The sequence below is a fragment of the Aethalodelphis obliquidens genome, unplaced genomic scaffold (assembly GCF_003676395.1).
Source record: "Aethalodelphis obliquidens isolate GAN/ISIS:26980383/991018 unplaced genomic scaffold, ASM367639v1 scaffold7, whole genome shotgun sequence".
Lineage (NCBI taxonomy): Eukaryota > Metazoa > Chordata > Mammalia > Artiodactyla > Delphinidae > Aethalodelphis > Aethalodelphis obliquidens.
In genome coordinates this window covers 11,593,504-11,615,385 of record NW_020837951.1, presented here as the reverse complement: position 1 = coordinate 11,615,385, position 21,882 = coordinate 11,593,504, and the positions used below count along the sequence as shown (strand labels likewise).

The 21,882-nt window shown below is 46.7% G+C and overlaps 1 protein-coding gene across 9 annotated transcripts in view; it reads right to left on the bottom strand.

Annotated features, from left to right (window-relative positions):
• The window catches only part of DENND1A (DENN domain containing 1A), a 542,106-nt gene that overhangs the window by 43,239 nt on the left and 476,985 nt on the right, over positions 1-21,882 (bottom strand). For all 9 annotated transcript variants that reach the window (XM_027104912.1, XM_027104915.1, XM_027104916.1 and 6 more), the window contains 3 exons: positions 20,499-20,570; positions 19,218-19,274; positions 10,539-10,670 (listed from right to left, as the gene is read on the bottom strand). In XM_027104912.1, the coding sequence (XP_026960713.1) occupies positions 10,539-10,670; positions 19,218-19,274; positions 20,499-20,570 (261 nt within the window). The remainder of the gene's footprint in view (positions 1-10,538; positions 10,671-19,217; positions 19,275-20,498; positions 20,571-21,882) is intronic.

Genomic DNA, 21,882 nt, shown 5'->3' with positions numbered 1-21,882 from the left:
GACATTGCAGCAAGTGGAGCTCGTGAGGCAGGGCTGGATGAAAAGCGGACACTGGAGCTGCCAGAGCAAAGGTGGTGCTGGAAACCACAGGGGTAGCCGAGCTCCCCACTAAGTGGAGAGTCAGAGGGGACAGGCCAGAGCTGGGGAAGAGCTCTGTCTAAGGGAAGGAGGACCAAAGACAGCTCCCTTGGTGCAAAGTCCAGTTCAGAACTCCTGCCCTTCTGGACTCGACGCTTCATCCATCCACCAGGCTCCCGCCAGCCAGCCCCATTTCCATGCCTTGGTGTATTTTACTTGGACCTTTCTGGAGACTCTACCTTGGGCCAAAGGAGCGACTTAGAAGGCAAGAATTCTCTACTGCAACCAGCCAGAGAAAGCCATGGGGCAAGGTGCAGGGAATTCCACCTGAAGTCAGTTGCCACCCCCTCCTAGAACAGGCTAGAACAGCAGCTCTGTTTGGTCGCTCAGGTTCAGAACCATCATCAGGTATCTGAGACACAGCCTGGAGAGGCTGCTCCCACCTAAACGAGGACAATGGGCTCTCTACCTAGTCCTTGAAGCTGATGGAGAGCAAGGGCAATAATTAAACATTGCATCTACTCTGCAGTGATCTCCAGCAAGTCAGCAGTGATGAGGTGAGGGGCACCTCCTGAGCATGCCGGTGGGGAATCACCCCGAGGACCCAACTGGTTGGAGTTTAAAACAAACGAAAAGGGACTTTGAGATGCTCTGTGGCATGATCATACAGCACAGGTCTGTGCCTTTCAAAACCACCAGATGGATTCTGTCCACCAGGATTAAGTTGAACCACTCACTGTGACACCGTGCTCTCCCTGAAGGCAGGGGCCTTGCGATCGTCACCCTGTTTTCACAGATGTGGCACAGAACAGGTATCCGTGATTATCTGCTGAACAAGTGACCTAGGTTCTTGGCTCTTTCTCCACCTCTGGGCCCTGGGTTGCGGCTGACTTGGCACACTCCACTCCCCAGAAGCTGTCACAGGCAACTGTGCCCATCTCTGTAACCTGCAAGCCCTGATTCGTACCTCCCTGCCATGCACTCACCTGTCCCCTCTCTATCTGGTGCCCTGGGTGACCTCTGACCTTGGCCCTCCACCATGTATACTCTTGATTTCAAGATCCCCACCACTCTGGGTGTGAACCTTTCTCTGCCATCAGACAAGAGGACAAGGGCCTGGGACAATGTCTCCTGTTTGGCTTCTGTGCACATTTATCTGTTTTCCCTTCTTTTGATAATAGCCCCCTCATTTCCCTTCCAGGAACTACCCCTCCTGTGCTTCTTAGGTATGTGTTTCAGGTAGAGCCTTACTCGTGGCCAACAGAAAACCCTTGGCCACAATGATGGGTTCTAAGACAGGCAATGTGATCAAAGTTGGTTCAATGAGTGAACCCATGCCTCGTGTGGCAGTCACTAGGAAGTGACACCCTCCTGCTGGTCTCACCCCTGGAAGGATACAGTCTGGAGCTGCTGCAGCCAGGGAAAGCCTCCCTGAGAATGGTACCAGCAGAGGAGGCCAAGCCGGGAGAATGCAGCAAAAAACTGGGTCTGATTGACATGATTTAATGCCTGGATCAAGTCATACTTGAAGCTGGTATGAGTGAACAATTTTTTTTTTTTTTTTTTGTCTCTTGCAATCCAAAGTAACCTAATTGATGGAGATTCCTAGTATAAGCCCTGCCCCTGGTCTCTGGGGGCTGGGCTGGCCCCTGACACCCCAATACTAACTCCTACACATGCCCAGTTTCTATCCTGCATTCTAATCCCTCACACATACGAAGAGAGCACCCAGCGTGCCTCTGGTGTCTAGTGATGGGTTTGGTGTGCAGAGTCTACGCTGGATGCAAAATACTAACTTTCTTGTCTTGGTGCCAACCGAGGCCCAGAAATATTAAGGAAGGCCTGGGATCTGGAAGGAAACCAGAAACAAGGCCTTACCTGTGGTCCAACATCCTGGGATCCTGGGCCACCTGCCAAGGCTGCTGCACTGGCCCCATCACTACAAACTCAGCAGGAAACTGCCATGTTCTTAGCACAGAGCTGGAGCGTGAACCTGAGGTCTAGTAATAGACAACATGGCTTTGAATCCTGACTGTTGCTCCTGAGCTGTAAACCTTGGCTAAGCCCCCAGTCTCTCTCAGCCTGTCTCCTCTGCAAAAGAAGATGATACCTGAGACCCAGTAGGCTGGTTAAAAGGACTCAGTGGACTCACTTGTGGGAACTGGAGTTGGAACACAGACCCCCTTTTCCAGGTCTCAGCACGGTGCCTGGCATGTGGTGAGCAATTCAGCCTCATGGCCCCCCTCCCCTCCCTCACTGCTCTTCGACCATAAGACGTGCTCAAACTGCTGTGGAGGTGCCCAAGACCTAGCCCCCTTTGAACCTGGATTTTCATTTGGCCGCTGACATTTCTCAGCCCTTCCACGGCGCATCAGGAGCCCCTGAGCTACCTGTGGCATCCTAGCTGAGAAGGCAACAACACACGCTTAATCAGAAATCGCCTGGATTTTTCAACCCAATCCTTATAACTTCCAGAATCTGATTTCTCTGTTTTTGACTGGCAAGTTTTTCCTCTTGAAATCGAACATGTCTGCTCTGCGGAGCAAAGCCTGGCCTTGTTAACCTGGCATCAGAAAGCTGTCTCTGGGCTACCTGGGCTATGAGAAAGTGAGGCCACCTGGAAAGACAGGACCAGCCAGCCACCCTCGCCAGAAGACCTGACAAACCCACTACCAGTTAGGGACCACACTGCTTCGGTAACGGCAGGGCGTGAGTCAGAACAACTCTGCACAGCCACCAGCCTGCACTGAAGGCAGAGCTGCCTGCTGGTCACCCTGTAGACGCACGCGGGAGCTGGAGGGAATGGAGTGGGAGGCCACCCCAGTCGTGCTCGCTTTCTCACGCAAAAATCTGGTTGAAAGAGTGGAAAAAGGGGCAATGGAAAAGGGGGAAATACGATTTGAAACAGGGCTTGAAGGAGCATCGTGCAGAGAGCTCTGCCTCGTGGCCTGTGAAGGCACAGCTGATAAGTTAGGCCAAGAAAACGACTTCGGATGGCAGACCACGACACTCACCTGCTCACTCACGCCCGGTGCCCCCACCTGCCCCCTGGCCCCTTCCCCTCACGTGTGTGAGTCAGACTTGGGCGCCGTCTCCCTGCCATACCCCCAGTGCCTCTCCCCCTGCCCCACGATGCCAGCCCTCCTCGGTTTAGCTGTTGACTTTCCCACAAGAGCTGTAGGCACGAGGGTCAGTTACACGTGTGCACGTGCAGGGGGGCTGCCACTGAGGGGTGTGTGTTCTGAGAGCCGCGGTGTGATGGGCGCTGGGAAGACAGGCTGACTGGGAGGCCGTGTCAGTGGGTGACTGACATCTGGCTCTGCTTTTGCTCCACTGGAGAAAGAGACTGATGTTTACCGAGCGCCCATGTGTAGCGCTGATCCAGACAGACAGTACCTCACTCAATCCTTATAAAGACCTATGACGTGAGTATTATTATCCCCACCCTAAAGCTGAGAAAACTGATTTCACTAAGGTTAAGTTACGTAGTGAAGGTTACCAGCTTGTTAGTGCCAGAACTGAAATTTAAGTCCACAGCTGCCTGATGCTAAAAGCTGTGCTTTACCCTCAACCACACTGCTTTCATCAGCTGATCAGCCTTTGCCTTTCAGCAGCTCCATACTTGGGGGCATGGGGGCTGTATTTGCTTTCTCTCTCTGTGAATGGCTGTTACAGATGTGCGTGCCTGTGCATGTGCATGTGTGTAATTTTTTGGCCATACCGTTTGAAAGCAAGTTTCAGACGTCACCTAAATACTGCAGTGTGTACCCCTGAGGCATAAAGATAAGCCCCTAAAAACCATGACATACATCAACAATAGCTCTAACATATCACCTAACACCCCAGCCCATCTTCAGATCTTCCAACTTTCCCAAGAATATCTTGGAAGCTTTTAAAAAAAAAAAAATCCAAGTTCATACCTTGCATTTGGTTATACAGCTCAGTCTCTTTTACAGATAAAATCTTTGCTTTTTTGATAGAATTCAAGGGACACCAGGCCTTTCCTTCCCTTGCCTGCTCTCTTCCCAGCTTTCTTCCTTTCCAGGTCAACCCATCCTGGAAGTCTGGGGGTGTCCCAGTGCTCGCCTCTCTCCCCTCCCCTCCGTTCCTGGGGCATTTAGGACTAGACCTTAGGAGCTCATAAAAACACAGAATGAGACAGGATCTAAATTCCTATAATACAAATCTGTTTCTACTCGGAAACAGAACCCTTATTTATGGAAAGTGATTTGGAAGTAGTTTTTGACCACTAATGGAATATTCATTTTCCTTTTTCAAATGAATGGAATTACAAGCATAGCAACAGAAATAAAACCAAGTAACCTGGACACACAACAAGTACTTAAACAATAATCAATTAATTATTAAGCAATTTGAAAATCCACATCAATAATGAAACCCCAAGACATCTACTGACTGCCAGGTCAGTGCCAAGCCCTATGGTGGATGTTCCAGGCTCACATTCTCATGGGCCTAAAGGTATGGTTACAAGGCTGCGTGAGATGCACTGCATGTGCCAAGTTCTGGGGCAGCACAAACACAGGAGCGACCAAATCAGTCGGGAAGATTTACCAAAGGGACATGCTCTGAGGGCGGACAGGCAGATCGCCCCGGGCCTCGCGGGCTCTGCCAAGGGTGAAGGTGGAATCTCCAGGGGAGACGGGGAGCAGGGAGGTGGCACAGCCACTTGTGTGTGAGGCTGTGTGGGGAATGCAGTGCGGGGGAGTCTGGAGGCCCGGAGGCCAGTTAGGAAGCTCTGGAGCGGTCCAGGTGAGCGATGACGCAGCCTGAACCAAAGCTGTCAGAGGCGCTGGAGAGGAGAGGGACTGGGCGGTGGCAGAGGGCAGAAGGGAGAGGCTCTGGGGCGTGGGGAGTGGACCTGAGCTTGTGGATGGACCTCGCTGTGGTGGGAGATGGAGGAGGGGGGTGAACGTGGCGCGAGTGCACATTCAGACTGCAGGCCTGTGGTGTGAGGTGTCTGGAAACATGTGAACATCTGTCTGAGGTGTTTGGGAGGCAACGGCTGAGTTGAAGGGAATCGTGTGTGACTTCCAGACTCATTGGGACAGAAGGGGTTTCTCAGGGCACTCAGAGCTGAGGGTGCTGAGAAGGCATTCGCTGGCTGGGCAGCTTCTCCAAAGCAGCATGAGACTGGCACTAAGTGACCCAGCTCACGCTTATAAAGCACAACTCTCCGTATGCACAGATAAGCAGGCAACCGTATTCCAAGAGCTGCTTCTGGGGGTGTATCCAAACCACTCCGTCCCAGGTCTCTGGAAGCCTGGTAGCGCTTAGTTTGAGCTTTGGTTTAACTGGCTTTTCAAACTTTATGTTAAAGAGGTTTAGAGAGCTTTGCTCTCTAAATAGACACCTTTCAACGCACACTTTTTGGAATCTAGCAGATTGGAAGACAGGCAATTACTCTGTTTGTAGGATCAACTGGCGGGGGGGGAACACAACGAAGGGGGCCTTGGAGTGGGTTTGCCCTGTCCTCCCACCTCCTGAGGAGGCCCAGCCCCTGGCCGAGGCCCACAGCAGGTGGCAGCACGCGTGCAGGACTAGAATCCAGTGTCACTGGGTGCCACTGCCAGTCCAGTTCCTCAAGCCAGGGAGGGAGAGCTGCACTCAGGCGAGAGAAGCAGGGGTGCTGCTGGGGGCGGAGTGTGAATTAGCTCCTAAACCAAGTGAACGTCTTCTGGGCCTGTTTCCCCAGCCGTACAATGGATACGAGGCCTTCTTCCTTACCAGCTAATGTCGATTCGATTAAACGAGTACAGAAGTGAAAGCGCCTGGCCTGTCCACTTATTAAGTGCAGGGAGCAGAGCAGTTTCCATGGGGGCGCTGCCTCTTCTGAGTTCTCAGATGGGGAAGGGTCAAGCCAAGACGTCTGGCTGAGGGGCGCCCAGACCCTGCTGGGGAGGGCAGGGCTTCCTCACTCCTTCCCCAGTCACAGAATAGAGAGAATGTCCACTTCCCTGCCCAGGAGAGAAAAGCGTGGGGGAGCCCTTAGCTTCTCTCTGCGCCCTCTTGCTCTCGGCTGCCCAGGGGAGGAGTGTTTCCCTCTGACTTTGGGAGAAGGAACTGAGCAGGCTCTGTGCTCCCGGGGGCCCCGCCCCCGCCCATCAGTCAGTCCACAGGCACCCTGGGCGCTGCCTGCAATTGTCCACGTCTCCTGTGGGGAGTAGCTCAGTCTTTTCAATTTGGAGGTGAGGTTTCAGCAAGCCCATTTGGCCTCAGGTCTCAAGCAGTATTCTCCTTTTAGCCTATTGGTAAAAAAGCTGGCATTTTTACCTCATTTGACTGTCTCCTGGGCCTTATTTCTCATTTGATTCTGAACTTGGGAGAATAAAAAAAGTTATTTATAGGGGGCTTCCCTGGTGGCGCGGTGGTTAAGAATCCGCCTGCCAACGCAGGGGACACGGGTTCGATCCCTGGTCCGGGAAGAGCCCACATGCGGCGGAGCAACTAAGCCCGTGAGCCACAACAACTGAGCCTGCGCTCTAGAGCCCGAGAGCGCCGCACCTACTGAAGCCCGTGCACCTAGAGCCCGTGCTCCACAACAAGAGAAGCCACCGCGATGAGAAGCCCAAACACATTAGCAACCAAGAGTAGCCCCGCTCACTGCAACTAGAGAAAGCCCGCGTGCAGCAACGAAGACCCAGTGCACCCAAAAATAAATAAAATTTTAAAAATACCAAAAACACTGCTTAAAAAAATAACAAAGAAAAGCTATTTACAGCCTCCCTAAACCTAAACATTTTCCAAGGTAGGAATAGGTATTCTCAAGTCAGAGACTTTTTTTTTTAAAAAATATTTATTTATTTATTTATTTGGCTGCACCGGGTCTTAGTTGCAGCATGCAGGATCTTTTAGTTGTAGCATGTGGGATCTTTAGTTGTGACACGTGGGATCTAGTTCTCTGACCAGGGATCAAACCCGGGCCCCCTGCACTGGTAGTGCAGAGTCTTAACCACTGGACCACCAGGAAAGTCCCTCAAGTCAGAGACTTTTGAACTCTTTAAAGAAATCAGACACGATAAGGATGTAGAGGCCAACTAAAAATCCCTTTATTTGCCCTTGTCTGGAACTATTGACATGGCTCATGATGAGGTCTGAGGGGCGTTACGTATGTCTGCTTTAGAAAACAAATGAAATGCTAGTGAGTTCAGTTTGTTGACAAAATATCTTTCAGTTGTAGGGTTCAGCTTAGGTCTACAGACAGTGGTCCTGCAGGGGAAGAGGCTGCCCCTGTGGGGCCCTCAGAGTGCCCTGAGCTTACCTCTCTCACTGTTCTCATCACTCTGAGTTGGGCTGTCCACTTGCTATTCTGTCCCCCTTATAACGCCCTACAAGTACTTTTTTTTTTTTTTAAGCACATGGTAGGTCTCAATACATGGATGAATAGATGCAGAATTAAAGGGAGGAATGGTCATAGCCTTGAAAGAGGAAGCTCTGGTGCAGTAGAGGCAAGAGAGCACCTTTTCTCCCCCAGGGGGTCTGAAAAGGCCTCCCCTGGGCTCCCTGCCACCCTGCCAAACGTCTTCATGGCGTCCCCTGGCTGGCTCCATGGGCACTAGCTTTGCAAGGTGGAGGGATTAATGTAATAAAGATCTCAACAGTCTCTGCCCCCAGTGGAAAGCTAACTGCTCTTAGAGAATGAAATCCACAGGAACACAGACTCAAGGCAAGGGTCTTTCTGAGGTTAGTGTGCACTGTCTGGCTAGCTTAAATTATTTTTCCAGGACACATTAGTTTTACTAGACATTTCAAACAGAAGCTGATGTCTCTGCTTGGTGACAGACCTGAAATGGGTTCTGAAGTTGAACTGTCCTGGGTTTCTGTGCTGGCAATGTGGCCCTGGGAAGGTCCCTGAGCTCTGGCTCTGGGTCCACAAAATACAGCTAATGATCCCTTCCTCAAAGGACTATGGCAGAGATGACACATGTTTTCCAAGAGGAGAATATGTACTGCTGGGGCTACATGAGTAGTTTAGGTGATACATGGATGGACACTTAAAAAAGTTGTTTTGGATACACCTTTGAAAAACACTGGACAAGTACATCAAACTATGGTTTTACCAACAATCATTGCATAAGATGAGGGTAAAGTTGGTATAAATGTCAGGCTGGAGTCTGTTTAAAGAAAAATATCAAGTAAAAAAAATGGTACAGGTGGAGTACAGAGGAGAGAGTGGCAAAAAATTCTGAAATGGAACTCGAAGGACTTCTTTGAGAATACCTAGCCCCTAAAACTCATGTCTGCCGGTAGTAGGTGCTCTAGAAACGCTGCGTGTTCCGGTCAATGGCCCATCAAAGCAGGCGCCCAGGGAAGGACTGAAGGACAAGCTAGTACCAGGGCAGAGCTGGAAAGAGTTAAAAGAAAGAGGTCTGCGGTTTCTGTGGCCCATCCCCCCTGCAGCTAATCTGTCACCTAATGAAGAAGCGGCCGGCACAAGTGAGCTGGCTGGCAGTTCACTTACAGCAAACTGATTAAGAATGTTCAACCAACAGCAGACTGTAGACCTTTCCAGAGAAAATAAATAGAGTGTAGACTGTATGCAAATGTGTTTGTCACTTTGACAGCACGTCTCAATTAAGGCATCTCGCGGCTGTGGGTAGGCTCTGCGGCTGCAGCTGTAAGGGAGAGCCCGCTGCATGGCTGATACTTGGGGCTTGACCTTAATCCACATGCATGCATTAAAAAAAACCCTGCCTTCCTGTACACTTGCATAATGCTGGCAGCCACGTGAGGGAAGTGACAAACTGGGGAAAAAAAGCCACTTTCATCCTCTCCAGTTTACAGACCTGTGAAGGCACAGACAGCTCTTATTTCAACAGAGTTTGGGGTGGCTTTTTTAATTGTTTATCCCCCACCCGTGCGCACACACGCTCTTATTCTGCATTTAGCTGGGAATGACATTAAAGCATCTCTACTTCTCGCTGAAATGGAAAGAAGGTCTTTCTCCATTTCAAATAGGGCCTCCTTTTTTGTGTTTCGAAAACGGAATGTTTAACACCATGAAATCCCTCCCCCCCCCCACCGCCCCCTCTTTCTCTGTAATGGGCTCCAAACTCCAGAGAGGGGCTCTTTTCATGGGAAGGTTAGTGTGTGCAGGAATGAGGACAAAGGAAAGCAGGAAGCTGGCTCTGGAATGCCATGCTGGCGACGACCGAGGCTGTGCTTTCAGCAAACACAGCCAGGGAACTGGGGCGCAGATTTCTCCAGCCGGGCCTGAGCCCCAGGAGGAGGCAGCTCCTCAGGGGTGCAAACACTGACACAATTTGAAGATAATCATTAATCAGATGAGCACTGCCCTGTGGACGTTTCTTTCTTGGGCTACATTTCAATTTTTATAACATCCCTTTTAAGTGTAAAATCAGAAAAGGGGGATGGATGTCCCCAAGTTTAAGACGTATGAAGGTATTATCTAAAAATATCGATTACAGAGGAAGATTCTAATGTTTCAACAAACTCATCCCTCACAATAATAACCCACAGCAACAATTTCATTAGTTCCCTTCATTTCTAAATAGCTCAAAGCCTGGTACATAGCAGGCACTTGATAAATGTCTGCTAGAAGCAGGAACGTTTTAAATGCATGCTTCTAGATCATTTAGGTGATAAAATAGCATCATATTTAAGATAAAACCATGAAGATTATTTAAATCACGGGGATTGAATTCATCATCTAATAAATGGTTAAAGAATCAGGTGATTTAAGAATGAATAACCTTGCAAATTCTTGTTACAGTCATAGCTTGCTAACAGAGCCATTTCTCACAAATAAAACAATTATGACTTTTGCTAATCAAGAGAGTTAATTCAAGAGTAGAGGAGGGTATACAACCTTTTTCAACCAAAAATACAACCACTGATAGGAAATGGATAAGAAAATTTTCAGTTTCTATATGTTTTACTTAAGAGCAAAAAATCAAACAACTGGACAATTTTTAAACGCTCAGGTCGAAAATAGTTGGTTACAGAATCGGATCATGAGAATCGTAGCGTGAGTGTTTACTCTGAGAAGCATGACACCCAGAATTGATTTTCAGGAAGTACATTAATAAAGAACTCCTAATTGATTTTTTTTAAGACTTTGCTTGTTACCTTTTATTTGAAGGTGCAAAGAAGGGCCTGGGATGCTAAAGTGTTCTAATGAGATGCTTAGCTAACAGAGGCACCTTAAACGGAGTACCTTGGAGTGGGGAGGCAGCAGCTGCATTTAATGACTTCATTCAACAGTTCAGCTGGTTTACGACCAGAGCCATGCTGTCTCCTCAAAATTTCTGAAAATTCACCTTTTTGAAACATGTTTGCACCAAGCGAACCTTTGAGACGTGCAAAACTCCATGGAGTTGTTTTGTTTTGCCAGAGAGAGCCGAAATGAAAAACTGTTACATGTGCTATATCGTCTGCTGAAACATAACAAAAAGCCCAGATGGAAGGGCCAGGGTACCTACCTGTCCAAAGTGGACTGTGATTGGCCTCCGGTCTTCTCGGAACTTGGGGTCCTTGGCCTCCACCAGTGGGGACGGCGCCGTCTTCGGCAGCTGCTCTTCTGTGGTGGGGACACAGCCATTCTCGGTGATGTCCTGCAGGGAGAAGCCCGGTCAGGGGGTTGGTGTCAGGGTCATGACCCCTGCCATGAGCACAGGGGCTCCATCCAACCCCATCGCTAAGAGGACTGCCAGGGAACTCCCTCTGGGACATTCTGAGCCTATCCCCCTGCTAAAGATGAAGGAAACGGAAGGCTAACTTGGCCCTTTGACTTTTAAGGAGTAGAGAAACCAAAATCATGCATATTAAATTACAAAGATAACATCATAATTCACAATAGTGTGTGTGTGGGGGAATGTTTCATCCTACTACCTTACATGGTTATTTTAATTTTCAAATATTCACTCTGTCCACATGCAGACATTTAAAAATTACTTGCAATCATAGCTCGTGCATAGTTTTACATTCTGTTTTTTTCTACTATAAGCATCTCCACGGTGCTCCATAGTCATTAGAATGATAATTAATGGATGCATAATATTTCACTGAGCAGATACTCAATAATTTAATAAACCATTCTTACTACTATTGGGCATTTAGATTGTTCCTAATTTTTTTTTTAACTTTCTAAACATCTAAATATCACAGTGATAAACACTGCAGTCTTTCTTTCTTTTGTATTATTTCTTTTACAGAAATCCCTAGGAATGAAACTGCTTGATCAAAAGACATAAACATTTTTAAGGCTTTTTATTCATTCTACCAAACTGCTTTCCAATTTACACCAACCACCAGCCATGGATGTGTTATCCGTTTCACCGTGCGTGTTAGCCTCATCGTTTTAAAAATGTATTGCTAATTTAAGAGGTGAAAAATCAGACCTCATTGTTGTTTTAATTTGCATTACTTTGATTATTTGTGAGTGTGGACATTTTCTCCACATTTGTTTACTGATGATGTTACTGTTTGTGAAAACGATGTGTTTCTGCTCCCTCTTTCTTAGCCCTAGTCTTTCTGGCAGAGAATGAAGAAAGAGACCGAAGTCTAAGTTAGGATTCTATGACCTGGAGAGTACTTAGGGAGCCAATGTCATTTTTTTTAAATCAGAAATTTACAATTAATCTGTGCTTGTGATGAATGAAGTCAAATTTTCAGGTAAAGAAAAATCCCAATGTGCCACAGGCAGGTAATGGCTCCTCTGCCTAACGCTGGCAGCTGACTGTACCCATGGGTCCTTTGGGACGTGGATGGTGCCGAGTTGTGCAATGTGGATCATATGGCTTTATTCAAGTCATGAAACTTGCTTAAATCTTCACTGAAGCAAGGCAGAGATTAAATGTGCACGTAAAAAACATTTAAATCATTGTTTTTTTCTAAGTAAAAATAACAGCTAGAATAAAATAATAAATACAGTTTCCAATGATTTTCATTGCAAAAACAAATACACACTTTGGTCAACAAAACACACACCCTTAGTACTCATTAAATTCTGCACATAAAAGACAACTGGCTGTTCTTACTTAGTCAAATAGAGAGAACGGTGACACATGGATGAAAGTGATCCCTTACTAAATAATAATGCATTAAGGAAGAAACACATGTAACATCTTTGAGCCTCAGTCTCCTCATCTGTAAAATGGAGCTATGGCAGCTATGAGGAGTAAAGGAGATTAAACAACATACGTGTCTTGAACATTTTTACTCAGTAGTGTCCTATATACAGGACTCAATAATAATAACTGAGTACCTACTAATAAGGTATTCAATAAAGTATAGGGAGTAAATCAACTACACTTTAATAATAAAAATAAATAAACAATAGGGATCCCTCCCCCACCCCTCTTCTCTGTATGTTCAACTCCACACACCCAGCTGAGTCTCTGCACTGCTTGGTAACAACACAGGGAAATGGTGACCTTTTGGTTGTGCGGGGAGGGCTTGCATCAAGTGGCCCCCGAGTCTTAGCCTGACTGAGGCTCAGTGATGAGAGAAGTTGCCGCCAGCCAATTAGAAAAAGCTTTCTTGGAAAGGGGCTGCCCTAAGGTGCTCAGGTCAAGTGGAACAAAGACGGGGAGGGGCTCCTTCTGTGTCAGAAAGTAACAAAGGGCAAAAGAGGCATTTTGGATACAGTGGGGTTACTGAGAGGACAGACATAAGGGGTTGAGTAAAGCCAAACAGGAAAAAAAAAAAAAAAAATTCACTTTTAGTTCAGGAAAAATATTGCATGTGTGTATGATTGGTTGGGGAAAAAAATAAAGACATGAAGCAGTAGGGTAATCTAGAAAGAAAATATTGATAGTAATGAAAACTATAAGATGATAACTATTTTTAAAAATGTCTGTGGTAGTTTTGGGAAAAATGTCTTAGTTTAAGTTTTTAAGTTAAAATTTTAAGTAAAAATTTCTTAGGTTTTGTTTTTACCATTTAACTACCTGTCTGATCTTTCCAATTCACTCAACCTCTCTGCACCTATTTCTTTATTTTTGCAACGGACACCGTCTGCTTGGCGAACTTCAAAGCTACTAAGAGAATGGGTTAAATGAGACGAGATGTGAGGAAGCGTTGAAAAATGTCAAAGTCCTGCACAAATTGAACGTTAGAGCCTTATTCCCTGCAAAATGGAAAAAGCACCATCTAAAAGGAAGAGCTTCCCTGTGCTGGGTGTCTACTACTTGAAGTCACTTCTCCAGACCCTTGACCTTCACTATCACACTTAGTTTCCAGAAGAGCCACAAGGTAAATAGGATTATCGCTCTTTTATAGGTGACGAAACAGGGCTCAGAGAGGGCAAGTTACCCAAGGCTACACGGCTAGAAAGTGGAGGAGCCCAGAGCAACGTGATTTCTGGCATTTATGCCATATCGACCCATGACAATAGCACAAGAGAAGGTATTCTGAGTTGAGAAGGTGCTCAGCACATCATCAGGTGTGACCTCGTCCTCAGAAACCCCTCTGTCACACTGATCCTAAGCTGCCGTGCTGTGTACTACCTGCACACTTATCTTATCCCTGTAGCCTGAATGCCTTGGGGTTTGGGTTCTCTGCCCCAGAGCCTGGGATATAGTACATGCTTTCTGACGAATCTTTGTTGAATTGAACATTTGGAAGGCAAATGTGTCCAATATGCACACGTGCTTGTGCATCAGTAAGCAGCGCTGCACGCTAATTTTCTTTAGTTACACGAGCCAAAGGTGCCCAAGGCTTCTTACAAAGTCCTGTAGCTCGCCCCACCAGTCTGTTAACGTCTTCACTATTTCCTCCACCTGGGGAAGGATGGCTGCTTCTTCCCAGGGTCCTAGAGAGCAGGGCGGGAGGAGCCCTAGTCAGGAAAGAAATAGGGCCCGTTTACGTCCTCTACTGTAGGTACCAGTAGAGACCTTACACACTGTAGGGATCCAAAACCACAACTCCTGGTGCTCACGATTAAAGAAATTGTGTTCCAAGAATTAACTAAGATGCCATCAGCAAAGAGTATGGGAGAACGGGCACTCTCATACCCTTCTGGTAGGAACACAAACTGCAATTCCTATCAAAACCCTACAAGAGGTAAAGGGCCTTTGGCCCACTAATTCCACTTCCAGAAATTTATCTGGATGAAATAATTAAGAATTCCCGCATGGATTTACCTATGAGGACGTTTGCCTAGAAAAAATGGGAACTAAAGTGTCCAATAATGGGATTAATGAATGTATGTATGTCCATCAGATAAAATTATATGTAGCCATTTAAAACAACAACATGTGCAGGAAACATTTAGTGGTCTGAGAAATGGTCAGGATACAGTTAGTGAAAATGCAGGTTATAAAATGAGGTTATTTTATTTTTGCTTGCCGGATTTGTTGAATTTTCTCCAACAAACATGTTTTTCATTTGTAAATGTTCAAAGTGTCATTAAAAAAAAAACCAAGGGCTTCCCTGGTGGCGCAGTGGTTGAGAATCTGCCTGCCAATGCAGGGGACACGGGTTCGAGCCCGGGTCTGGGAAGATCCCACATGCCACGGAGCAACTAGACCCGTGAGCCACAACTACTGAGCCTGCGCGTCTGGAGCTTGTGCTCTGCAACGAGAGAGGCCGCAACAGTGAGAGGCCCGCACACCGCGATGAAGAGTGGCCCCCGCTCGCCGCAACTAGAGAAAGCCCTCGCACAGAAACGAAGACCCAACACAGCCAAAGATAAATAACTTAATTAAATTAAATTAAAATTAAAACAAAAAACAAAACAAAATCATGAATCTGGTGGGAAGTGTAAATCTGTTCCTTCCTGAAGAGTCACGCAGGAGGAAGACACTAGACAGAGCTGCAGATCAGAGGCCACTGCAGGGCGGCCGATTTCTTCCCAGGAGCCTCCACAGCTCGGCTCAGAGCTGGGACACTATTAGTTCCCATCCCTCGGTAAAGCAAAGGAGTCAGAAAATAATCCGATTCGTATCACCTTCCCCAAGCTGGAATAAAAAATCATGACTGGGATCTAATTTCCACCTGTCTGCGGAGAAGGCAGGGCCAGAGTCCCCAGGAGAAGCCTGGAGGCAGGAACCCAGAGAAGGAAGGGGGCTCTGTGTGGCCTTGGGTGGGAGCTGGGGTGAAGGAGCTGAGGATGTGACTTCATGAGGCAGAGGTTCCAGGAGAACATTCCTGGCCCAGGGGAGGTAGGGAGCAGGGTGCCTGGAAGACTACTCTGTGTGTGGAGGACCAAAAGGGAGAGGATCCCACGCCAGCCATGTTCTCAGGGTTTGTGCCCACAGGTGTGTGGACAGATTGGTTGCTCCAGGTGTGGGATGTGAGAGGACAGATGGGATGGTAACTCCCACTTGCCGAGTGGCTACTACGTGTTGCTGTTTAAATCCATTACCTCTTCTAATCCTTACAACAATCCAGTAAAAATCTGTATTTCCCCTACTTTACAAATGAGAAAAACTAAGTTCAGAGAGGTCTAGTAACTTACTCAATGTCACACAGTTAACATCCTACACAACCAGCACTGAACTCGGTTCATCCATCTGCCTCAGAAGCCTAAACACCACTCCACATTGCAGGGGGGAGCTTTAAAGCCTCCTGGGAGGCCGAGGCCTCCCATCTCTGACTCAGCTTGCTGGTCTCCATGTTCGGATTTGTGCAGTGCCCTTCTTTTCCAGTCTACTTCACACTACAGCAAATGCAAATTACAATATGAATATTGATATCGAAATAGTATCCAGAGTTGGAATGTCTGTGATTGAGGTTGCAGCGGAGACAGGGAGCTGACAGTTGTGTGATACGGTGTGAAAACGTCTGTTCTACAAGAGTCTACCGGGATCTCCCTGCCCTACACGTGCTTCCTCACTCTCTTCAATACACTAGGAAATGTTTAGCCAGAAACTCAAGCCTTCACTAACCCAACTGTGAGTTTGCTCCCTTCAATCACACAGACTCTAAATCAACAAGCTCAATTTATCTTTAAAAGATCAAAGATTTAAAAAGGGCGGTGAGGGAATTGCCTGGTGGTCCAATGGTTACGACTTGGTCGGCCCTTTCACTGCTGTGGCCCGGGTTCAATCCCTGGTCCGGCAACTGAGATACTGCAAGCTGTGTGGTGCGGCCAAAAAAAAAAAAGGGGGCTGTGAAATGGACACAGTTGATTCAGTCATTTTGATTTTGATACTGAAGAAAAAAGATAATTTTTTAGGGGTTCCCCGGCAGGCAAAAGAATGACATCCTTATGTAAATATCTTAATGTTTTCTGTAGGTGAGAAAGAATGTGTGTGCAGCCACTGCTTTTAAAACAGGGCATTCTGGTGCCAGCTGCGTACGGCGCTGCAATAGAATGCGATTTGTTGAGAGCCGCAAGCCCAGCCACACAGCATCCTCCTGCAGGCCAGCTCTGGCAGGGAGGTGCTCTGGACAAAAGCACTGCATTCTCCCTTTAGAAAGCGACGGCTGGGTAGCATTCTTTGCCATTTCTTCTTCTTCCTAATTTTGAGCAAGTTAAACTTCAAAGAAGGCCAAGCTATAGAAGAACTTGACCACCTTGTTCCATTTATCCAGAGAAATGTGTTATCCCTCCTTCTTTTTTTGTTGTTGGGCCGAAGCAGAGCAGGTATGGAATAAAGCCACACTACAGTCTCTATTAACAATTATTTGCCAATGGTCACACGGATACCCTGAAAGCGCCTCTTTCAGATGCTTTGAAAGTCTGCAGCACAAATGAACGAGGGATGGAGAAGGGGCCCTGCTCAGTCGTATTAGAGATGGACCCTCCACACACCATGGTGACCTCTCCACAGGTCAGCCCCACATTTTCTATTTGCAATTCAAACCCAAGGCGAGAGTGAAGAGGGCAAGGTTGGGTTCTTGATTATACCTGAGGGGTCACCATTGCTATGCAGAGTTAGAGGAGGCCAGGTGGCAACCCAGTACATTTGAAAATTGGGTCTTTGTTGGGAATTGCCTCAATTTCATAGCAGAAACCAAACTTGAGATGTCTGTATTGGACGCATCTAGGGAGCCACACAGATATGTTGCCACGTAAAGGGGAAGGGGCAGAGGAGAGGAACAAAAAAGCCAAGGAAATATTTTCTACCGCACTGAGAGAGGTCAGACAAAGCCAAATCCTAAATTAGCTCAGGAAGGGGAGCTGCAGCACTGTGGAAGACCTGGTCCCATCTGTCCCAAACAATGCTAGAGTTTCAATTACAAAATAGCTCTTCCAAGAACAACTGCAAAATATCAAGTCTGAAGAAATCTGTAAAACCGAAGGGGGGGAAAAGTGAAAATTGAAAAGGGTGCACTAATAGATCTGTCAACAGTCCGATGGTGACAAGCCGCATTTCTATGAAATGCCGTCACCATTTGTGTCACCTGAAATGTACTGACACTCTCTACAGAACATTATCTCCTGAAGCTATTCTTGAAAAGACTGGCGGGGGAAGAGGAGAAGGGGAGAAAAGGCTCTGCCTCAGATACCATGAAGGGAAGGAAAGGAAAGGGAGATGGCGTGAAGGAGAGTGATCTAGATTGTTTAAGTGAACCTTTGAACAACATCAAAAACCTGAGCTTAACTGGTTATCTGCAGAAATGTTACACATCATAAAAAGGGGATTTTCTTAAGGCCCGATGCTTACTCATACGAGGAGGGAGGCAATGGCCTGCAGAGAGTGGATCTGACCAAGGAGGCGCACGTGTCCTCTGCTTGAGGAGGGACCCTTTCTTTGCTTACTTTAGGTAATATTCTAATACTAGCCCGATGCAGTTATCAAGGAGGAAAAATCTGGTGAGAGCTCCCTGCCCCTCCATTTTATATCAGCAGTCCAATTCAGTTACATGTGACTGGGATAGGAGATAAAAAGGTATATTTAGGGACTTAAATAACATCCAAGTAAAGAATTCCACCTGCCAGTCTCTGGCAGGGTGCAACAGACCACAGTTAAGGTCTATGTGAATTTACATTAGCAAGATTTTAATTTCAGGACTTGAATCTCAGCTGCTAAAAATTCACTCTCAGCTGAAACTAAGCATTTGAATCTTAGTCAGAACAAATTATTTTGCAATTAAAGTTAAGGAATCAATTCCTTTGACCATTTCAAGTTAATGAGAGGTCCTTTCTGACTTCCTAAAATTAAAACTGCTTTCAATTTTTAAAAAACTGCCGAGACAGACGAAGGCCCTTATTAGCCTGGTACATTTCGGGGGTGTGGGAATAATCAAATAAGTGATCTCAAACACCTTCTGGAAAACAAAACACTTGTTTCAGGAAGGCAGTATGAAATACTAGAGTGGTAAGAGCAAACACTGAGGTAGATGGATCTGGAATCGAATCCCGGCTCTGCCAGGCTCGAACAGCATGACCTTGGGCAAATTACGCCACCTTTGAACTGTGGTCCCCTTACACATGAAATGAGAATAAGACCCCCCAGTGTTGTTCTATGGATTAAATGTGAAAGCTCCTGGCCTGGACCATCCTTAGAAAGGGCTTAACGAAGGCTGGCAATGCTATTAATGACGATGATATTCATAACAATATAAAGATGCCCTCTCTGTTGTATGAACCTCTCTGTACAAGTCCAGAGAATCAGGTAGGGGGACTCTTAGTCAGGATGTAGTTTGTATGATTTTATACAATTTTACTGATGGTCCGAGAAGACAATCAGAGCCTCTCCCTGCCCCTCTGAGTCTCACACATGAACTGTGAGTAGAGCCCGAAGTGTCCTCCTCAAACCCACCCTCTGTGCCCTGTTCTGTGTGGCGGCCGCGCGCGTGCCAGAACCATGGCAGTCATTTCCTGGAGATGCTTCTTGGTTTTGGTTACAGTCAGCCCCGGAGCAGAGGTCAGCTGTAGGAGGTGGTGGTGCCGGGATGGGGAGGCCGAGCCAATTTGTATGGACCCTGGTGAAGCTCAGGCCCGGTGGGGCGGGCAGGGGACAGACTGACAGTGGTAACTCTGAACTTGCTTGCCTTTGTGGGTTTAAGCCAGTCTTAATGTTATTTGAAGACAGTTTTTTGTCTGTGAATATTTATAACAGTGTGAAAACTCCCGGACAGCTGGTAATGCATTTTGAAGTGTGCTAACAACACTGTATCAAACAGCCTCTATTGATCACATCGTACTTTTTTGTGGCCACGCATTTCATACATGGTGCTTATACATTTTGAATAAGAACTTCAAGTACCTTTTGCTTCAAGCGGTTTTTCACCTCTTTTATTCCCATTTTTGCATGATCTTTTGCCTGCATGAAAAATTAATTTAAGTTAAGATTCCCTCTCTGTTTCCAGCAGGGACTATGCTTGATTTCAGTCCATCGTGAATCACCTTCTCTGATTACTAGAAAAAGGAAGGAAAAATGGGATCATCAAGTTGAAAACATAATGGCTATGAAAACAAATACAATGTTGAAAGGTTATAAAAAAAAAAATCCCTTAAAGAGGCTACAGAGATTTTATTTTCTGCATTTTGATGGGACTGATTTTTTTTCCCCCTCCGAAGCCCTTCTTCTGCTCTCTGTAATTATTTATCTCCGCAGCCTGGTGACAGCTACCAGTAAGAGGAGAGCAGAAGCTTCTTCAGCTGCAAGATTCAGAATATCTATTACACTTCACCAGGGCAGGGCCTCAGGACCAATTTTCTGCCCAGGCTGAACAGACACATCGCTGGGTTCCTCTGGTGCCATTTCTTAAATCTCATTTCGGCAGACACCCTGGCTTTTATTTTCTGTCATTCAAAGACCTGTGTGGTTCTCTTGGCAGCCACCCGCCCCATTAAAATAGCTACAATTTAAGCACAGAAAGGACTAACAAAATTAAAAATGGAAATAAAACAAAACCACCCCAGTTAAGTGGCTCAGAGTCAAATTAGCAAGCAAGAGAAATCATGAGAAAAAATACTTGAGGCCCGTAAAAGATGGAGCATCGGGAACTGGTGTGTTCTCTTATTTTCACTCTGCTGTGGGCACGAGTTTCACAAACAATGCATTTCCTATATAGGGCAGTGATGAGAGAGATGATGAAGAATTTGGGACAAAAATTCGGGGGGGTGTCCCACCAGGAGCACTCTTCAGTAACCTGTAAAGGAGCTGCTTTATTCTAACATTCTAACAAGGATACGTGTAGGAAAGGTCTGCCAGAACACCTGACAGACCACACCTCTGGTTCTCAGGGATGTAGGCGTGGAGCAGCCTGAATTTTAGCCACCCTGTCTACATTTTAAAAGCTAAAACCAGTAGCCTCCCTTTTCTCTATTGCAGCAACTGTGTGTAGAAACATTTTAAATTAAAAATGTCACTGACCTGGTCATAAAACATCAATGCCAAATAATTCTAAGAGCATTGAGAGCTTTAGGAAATTACACAGCAGCCCCCGAACCATCTCTGCAACATAGGATCAGGACTATTTAAGAGTCTCGTCATGCTAAGGAACAGATCTGTTGGGATCCTGAGACCAAGACCAGTACTTACGAACTTATAGACAGTCTTCATGGCTGGGTTTGCTTTCGTTTTTACAGTATTCAGAATTGCTCCACTTCCTTTCTATAATAAAAACGCCAGTTAGCAATTTGGACTGAAGATATAGTAGACCAACACCAACAAAGACCTCTTCTCTTTAATCAAGTTAAGCCACATTTCATAAGTGTGTAACTTAATTAGAGAAACAGCCCTAGATGGTGACTGGTCCCGGGCAATTAAGTTACCGCCACGGCGGAATCCCTCTGGGGGGGTATGGGAGCGGGTGGCGAATGAGGATGGAGATGAACTAGCTGAGCGGGGAGACCCCAGGCTCAGTAGTTTGCTTGGCGCCTGTCTGCTGGCTGGGAGGAAAGCTCGTCACAGGCTCTCTGAGGCAAGGGTTTCCTCAGAGTGATCTACAGCTTCTCAAGAAGTTCCAGTTACCACGGACAACATTAAGGGAAGTTTAATAACAATGGACTCTAACCAACACCGAGCCAGGGCAGGAAACTGGGGGCCCACTTAGGCAAGATTATCCGGCTACTGTGGCTACCTTAAGCCATGAACCCTTCTTTCCTCACCCTGGTTTTCTGTGTTGTTTTTTAAAAATCACGGTGGTAGGCTGCCTCCCTAACACATACATCTTGACAAAGGGAAAGAATGAATAGCCACAGACGTTCGTTGTTTATATTTTAGTATAAATCCGACACACCGATTCTTTGGCTCTGTTTTTTCAGGAGAGCAGGGGAGCAAAAGGAGGAGGGAAGGCTTTCCCAGTACACAGAGGAGGCAACGCATGTGGATGAAGCGTTTTGTGAGGGCTCACTGTGGGGACGTCCTGGCTTAGGCTCTGAGGGTACCGAGCCACCGGAGGACCCGTCTCTGCCTTCAAAGACCTCCAGTCTGGGGGGTAAACAAGTGCAACCCAAGATGGTGAGAGCCGCACTGGCCGTGTGCACAAGGAGGGTGGTGGCAGCTCACTGTGTGGAAAGGCGGAGAAGGCTTTCGAGGATGAAATATTTGGTCCATGAAGGATGAGTAGGAGCTCATGGTGGGGAGAGGAAGGATAAGAACATTCTAGGGACAGGACACAGCACATAAATAAGTGCAGAAGCTGCAAAGCCATGGTGTGTTCTGTGAGTAACAAGGGCCGTGCATCGCGGGAGGACTGGCAAGTGGGGCTGAGAGCCAGACAGGGTCAGCCCACAGAGGGCCAGCACAAGGAGTCCACACTCCAGAAGATTTTTAACCAAATGCATCACATAATCAGATCTGTGGTAATTCCAGCTGATCTGAATGGAGAGAGAGACCTGATCCAGTGCGTATACAACAGAGTAAGATACGCTATGTAATTATTAGGATTAACTTGTAGCACAATTTTTGGTAACCGCCTGCA